General features: G+C 41.6%; 1 protein-coding gene across 1 annotated transcript in view; it reads right to left on the bottom strand.

The window, feature by feature from the left end:
• Positions 1-1304: 1304 nt before the first annotated feature.
• The window catches only part of RAB38 (RAB38, member RAS oncogene family), a 72159-nt gene continuing 67463 nt past the window's right edge, over positions 1305-6000 (bottom strand). Inside the window, exon 3 of the mRNA XM_025893651.2 lies at positions 1305-2188. Within this exon, the coding sequence (XP_025749436.1) occupies positions 2036-2188 (153 nt within the window). The 3' untranslated portion in view covers positions 1305-2035. The remainder of the gene's footprint in view (positions 2189-6000) is intronic.

Below are 6000 nucleotides of genomic sequence, written 5' to 3'. Positions count from 1 at the left end.
CCATAAGACCCTGAAACAAGGATTTGAATGAAAGTAGTTTATTTGGGATGTGAACCCAGGAAGGACCAGTAGAAGAAGTGAGGAAAAAAGAAAAGGAAGCCTGTACAGGATGAGTCAGATGGAAGGTTTCCCCTGTGAGAACCAGGGGCTTATTCCCACTGGGGACTTTTTTTTTTTCTTTTTAAAGATTTTTTATCTTTTTATTTATTTGACAGTGAGAGAGACAGTGAGAGGGGGAACACAAGCAGGGGGAGCAACAGAGGGAGAGGGAGAAGCAGGCTTCCCACAGAGCAGGGAGCCCGATGTGGGGCTCGATCCCAGGACCCTGGGATCACGACCCGAGCCAAAGGCAAGCGTTTAACAACTGAGCCACCCAGGCGCCCCCTCACAGGGAACTTCTGTGAGACTTCATAAAGCATGTCTCAAAATGTTCCCAAGGGACAAGGCACCTAGGGTACTCATCCCCCAATTCCTGCTATCATTGGTTGAGAGCTGCTCCTCGAGATATTAACTCCTGGAATTTCTCACCTGCCTGCCTCATGTGTCAAGTGCTCCAGAAACCACAGAATGCCCTCAGCAAATGGGTCACAAACACTTTTAATAATAATAAGTGGTCTGGTGCTTATAGAAAGAGTGAATGACAAGATAATATCTGGACAGCACACTCAAAATCATCTGTTACAAAAGATAAAGCTCCTGTGGGTATATTATAAATATCAGTGCTGCCATTCTTTTTTTTTTTTTTTTTTTGGAGAAAGAGAGAGAGAGAGCATGAGTGAGGAGGGGCAGAGGGAAAAAGAGAATCCCAAGCAGACTCTATGCTCAGCATGGAGCCCAATGCGGGGCTTTATCTCATGACCCTGAGATCATGACCTGAGCTGAAATCAAGAGTCGGGTACTAATCCCACTGAGCCACCCAGGCACCCCTCAATGCTGCCATTCAATGCCATTAAAAAGTAGTAGCTACCCACAGCATATCAGCACCATAACCATTGTGTAAACCAAAATATTACCATGCATATTTCAGTCATTTCTTTGCATGTCAATGGGTGTGGTACTTTCTTGACCAGAAGATATGAGAATATATTCCTCTGTTTAACCAAGAAAATATAGATACACTGCTTGGCCTAAATGCTGATATGAACAGTAGACAGACTCATCTCAGTATAATAGTGCCCAGAAGTTCCTTTAAGTGTATGTTTCTCATCCCCTTTCTGAAACAAAATTTTAGAAATGGGTCTTGAGAACCATGGATACACAGTCAAAGAAAAAATCATTAATACTAAGACACTTACAGCCTTTTCAGAAATAGGGAAACAACATCTTTTAATGTTTTGTTTTCCACTCGTGGAAATATATATAATATATATTACACGAACAGAAGAGTCCCACAGCTTGAGTGAGAGAAAGCTAACAGAAAGGCACATAGGGAGGCAGGTCTTTTCATACAGTTTTCAGTTAAGCCAACATTTAAGGCATGGGGAATGACAATAAAAGCCACAAAAACACAGGAAACCTGTGTACATGACTCTGAACAGCTAAATCAGGAGACAACTCTTCGGTCTGTTGAAAACGGAGGTCATCTCTGGAGAAAAAAACTGTTTCTACTTAATAGGCCTGTCAGCCCAGCAGAGAATGTATTGAAATCTGGACAAAGGCACCAGGGAGCAAAGTGAAAGCCAGGGCTTAACTTGACAGCTAGTCTGTTCCTCTCCCCTTTCTCTTTAAGACCTGAGGCCTTGGCTGATTTCAAGAAGCAAGTAACAGGGCCAATGCGGGCCCTGCAGAACTGTGGTTGGCTACAAGACAGAATTTTGTAACAGACTAAATATTTAACAAGCCTGTAAACACTGTGCTGATGCTGGGAAAAACATAAAAAAGAACATTTGCTATTTTTCTCTCTTATAGGAAAGGTACCAGCATAGATCTTTGGCTTGCCGCATGTGTATCCCTATCCTGACATTTACTCAAACTGCTAAGAATTGAGACATGAGATAATGGGATTATTTCCGTCAGATGCCAGCAAAGAAGCCTACTAGGATTTGGCACAGCTGGAGCAGCTGACAATCTTGGGCGACGTGAGATGGGGCTTCACGATGTCCGGCTCAATGGACTCCATTAGGTCACACTCGTTTGCAAGTATATGTTTCACCAGGCATCTGGAGGCTTCATCAATGTTGATATTCTCCTACAGAGGGGGGAAAAAAAAAAACAGCTTTTCTTACCAATATTCTAAAATAATGCTGGAGCAGGGACCTATATGTGACAAAGGGCAATATTTTTTTGGCAACTCATTTAAATACCTCTTCTATACCCTATCCATGTATCCTCTTTCTATCCCCCTCACTCTCATTCCTTCCAAGACCTTACTTTTTAGTCCTTTACAAAAGCTAACATACTTGTTTTGTCCCTTAGGACAGATAGTGTTTGGTGGGCTCACTTACTTTTAGTAGGCTGAATTTAAGTTAGAGGGCAGTTTTCTTATTTTTACACACTCTTACACTATAGCATAATATTATCTAAGACACATAAGTCTTTGGGCTGACTTAGGTTCATAATTGCCCTCTGCCACATACTACTTTTGTGACCTTGATAGGAAATAGGAATAATAAGACACCTCTTCTAGTGGTCAGCAGTGATTTCACAAGTATTTTCTGGCTGGCTGCTTTTTGATCAAATGGTAGGAGTGCACTGCTCTGAGCTCTCTGGAGTCAGTCATGGACATGTGACTTTCATTGGACAATGAAATGTGAGGAAAAATGGCATGTCTCACTTTCCTATAGAAGTAATAAAAGGCAATTCTTTTCTCCCTGCTTCTGCAACCATAGAAGTACAGAGATGGAAATTCTCTTGCCCTGGGTCTATGAATGAGGATCAAGAGAAGCCAAGTATCCCATGATGATGTATGTAGCTGAGTGAAAATTATGACCTTGTTGTTTCAAGCCACTGAGATTTAGGGTCATCACTGTGATATTCCCTAGACAATCCAGATGGATATAACTCTTCAAAGGAAAATATGAAATCAAAAATTTGAATATGTTTTCAAGAATAAAATAAGCTTCAATTTGGGGAAAACATGGAGCAAACACTTAAATCTAAAATACATTGTTTATTGAGGCACCTGGATGGCATAGTCAGTTAAGCATCCAACTCTCGGTTTCAGCTCAGGTCATGATCTCAGGATGGTGAGATCAAGCCCCACATCAGGCTCTGTGCTCAACAAGGAATCTGCTTGAGATTCTCTCTCCCTCTGCCCCTCCTGCTTGTGCTCTCTCTCTCTCTCTCACACACACACACACACACACATAAATAAATAAATAAATAATCTTTAAAAAAAATAAAATAAAATACACTGTTTATTCAGTTACCCTAGATTAAATTGCTTTTTTTCCTTCTGCTAATCAGAAAACTGAGAAATACAGAATATTTACTACTGGCATACTAAACAAAAAACCTCGATCTTTAGTAAAGTCAAATTTGTAGAACTTCTCTGAGTGTTTCCTCATAGTCAATGTAAAGAGATAAGGACTTTATCAAATTGTTTTTCTACAAGACCTTGTCCAATCTGAAGTATAACTACCTATCTCTGAATTTTGTATGTATGTCAGAGTTGTTGATATATTTTGAGGTCACTGCATGAAGTCATACTACACGGGAAATGTAAGAGGTAGTGATGGTCTCCAAATGGTATCTATGGCTAATGGCATTAGATGTAAATATTCATTAGCATGTTCCTCATCCTTCAAGTCCAGTCCTGAGTTCACCTGCTACAAAAGCTTAAGGTAATTTTTGGAGTTCCAGGAAATAGACTGATTATTTTCTCTCATTTACAGAGCATTACAGAAAATGCTTTTCCTAAATCTAAAGCAAGGTAAAATTCTAGTTGTTTGTCATGTCCTTGTTGGTGGTGGTTTTAATACCAGACCAGAATTCATGTCTCTGAGCATTCCATTCCTCATCTATGCAATGGTCTTGATGACAATACTTACTTAATAAAAAATTGCTTCTCCTTACAGGGGATAGTGGTCATTGGTGCTTGCACAATGTGTACATGCTGGGTACTTTATACACATAATTTTACTTAATCCCATTTAAAGCCCTATAAGGTAAGTGTCTGTTTTTTCTTACTGATCTTATTGTTATTGTTAGGCTGGGCCTAGGGATGGCCTTGCTACCTTCCATGGAAGCCAGTCCACAGAGATCAGCTTCCTTCTGCTCTGTTTCCTACTGGGTGGGTTACTGTGCCTTCAAGTCATTGTCCACGCTTGGCATGCCTTCTGCCACTCTTCCTCTGCCTGGTGTCATGCCCAGGGGTCACACTTGAACTATCTGCTCTCAGGCAGTAATCTGACCTAGACAGGGCCTGGCTCTTGGGAGAGACCCAGCTCAATGTCTGCTCTTGAGCCCAGTCACTTGTTTATGTGACCAATTAGAAGCCTGGTCCAGGTCCTCTACTGTCTCCAATTTTAGGAAAGTGCGAATGGGTAGCCTCACTCAGCCTTCCAGGCCTTGGCCTCATGGGTGAACACATCTCACTGAAGAAGCCCTACATTTGAGTGGTTTTAAGGTGCTTGCCCAGCCATTAATAAACCAACACTTGGGTTCCCATTTGGCTACTGCTTGCGTATAGGGAAGGAGACAACAAAATCTTACCTCAAATACCAAATATAGGATGTCATTATATCTGTTTACAGATAAGAAAACTTAAGTTTAGGTAGATTAATGAGACAGGGAAACTAAAGGATTCCATAGAAATCTGCTTTGTGCTCCTTTTCCTGCTTCTATTCTTTTTTTTTTTTAAGATTTTATTTATTTATTTGACAGAGAGAGACGCAGTGAGAGACGGAACACAAGTAGGGGGAGTGGGAGAGGGAAAAGCAGGCTTCCCCCAGAGCAGGGAGCCTGATGCAGGGCTTGATCTGAGGACCCTGGGATCATGACCTGAGCCGAAGGCAGACACTTAACGACTGAGCCACCCAGGCGCCCCTCCTGCTTCTATTCTTGATAAGACCTGCACCCCACCCCAATTTACACATGCCTCAGGATGTATACAGCGTATGTCCTCCTTGTAAGGGACCAGGAGTTAATTATTTCTCTAGAATAGATCACACCTAAGGAATGACCAGGTGAGGATGACCAGTCGAAGCTATCATGCGTATTCCAGACATCTTGACACCAAGGACCCCTGGCTCCAAGGAATGACACCTGGGCTCTCATTTTTGTTTTAACCGGTTCCTGGATGCCTGAGAGGGCACGTACACCAGACCACTGACCTCAATAAAAACCCCAAGACCCTGAACAAAGACGAAACTCATGTTCCTTTTCTTTCCAAGTCTCCTGGACACTCTGTCTGTATCTGTTTGCTCTATATCTTCAATAAACACTGCTCTCACCTCCTGCTGGCTCACATTTGATTTCCATCCTATGCACAGCCAAAGACCCTCTGGGCTGGTCCTGAAGGACCCTCTCTGGGTCCCTGGAGCTGGCCTGCCAGCATCATTAAGAAACTTCCCCAAGATCATGCAGTGGGTGGGTTGGGGCCAGAACTCACACCTACGTCTTTCTAACATCAAAGCATGGCTCTTACCATGCTATATTCCTTTCCAAGATTGTTTGGAAGATCAAGTGCAATAACAAATAAAAGTTCTTACCACAGTGCTAGGCCCAGTAGGTGCTAAATAAAACTTAGTTCAGAATTCTCTTTCATACATTGGAAGAAAAACGTGTATATGGTAGGAAAAACACATTTTAAGCATTAAAATGGGCCCCCTTCACATACAATGTTAAGTTAAACTAGTCAGTAGTATTCTTTAAACCTCCATTCATATATTAACATGCCATTTAAGTAGGGTTTTTTTTTTCATTAAAGCACAAATTAGCAAAATCTAATGAGGTGAGTGAAATGCGAGTGTGGACAAATCTATGACTATTCATTAGCATTATAAGAAAGACAACAAAAACCAAAGCCCAATTCATGGCAGCCTAGCAGGATCATTTTAG

This window comes from Callorhinus ursinus, unplaced genomic scaffold (assembly GCF_003265705.2).
Source record: "Callorhinus ursinus isolate GAN/ISIS: 27379988/994484 unplaced genomic scaffold, GSC_fseal_2.0 scaffold93, whole genome shotgun sequence".
Lineage (NCBI taxonomy): Eukaryota > Metazoa > Chordata > Mammalia > Carnivora > Otariidae > Callorhinus > Callorhinus ursinus.
Note: the sequence above shows the minus strand (reverse complement) of the source record. Positions and strands in the feature narration are given on the sequence as shown.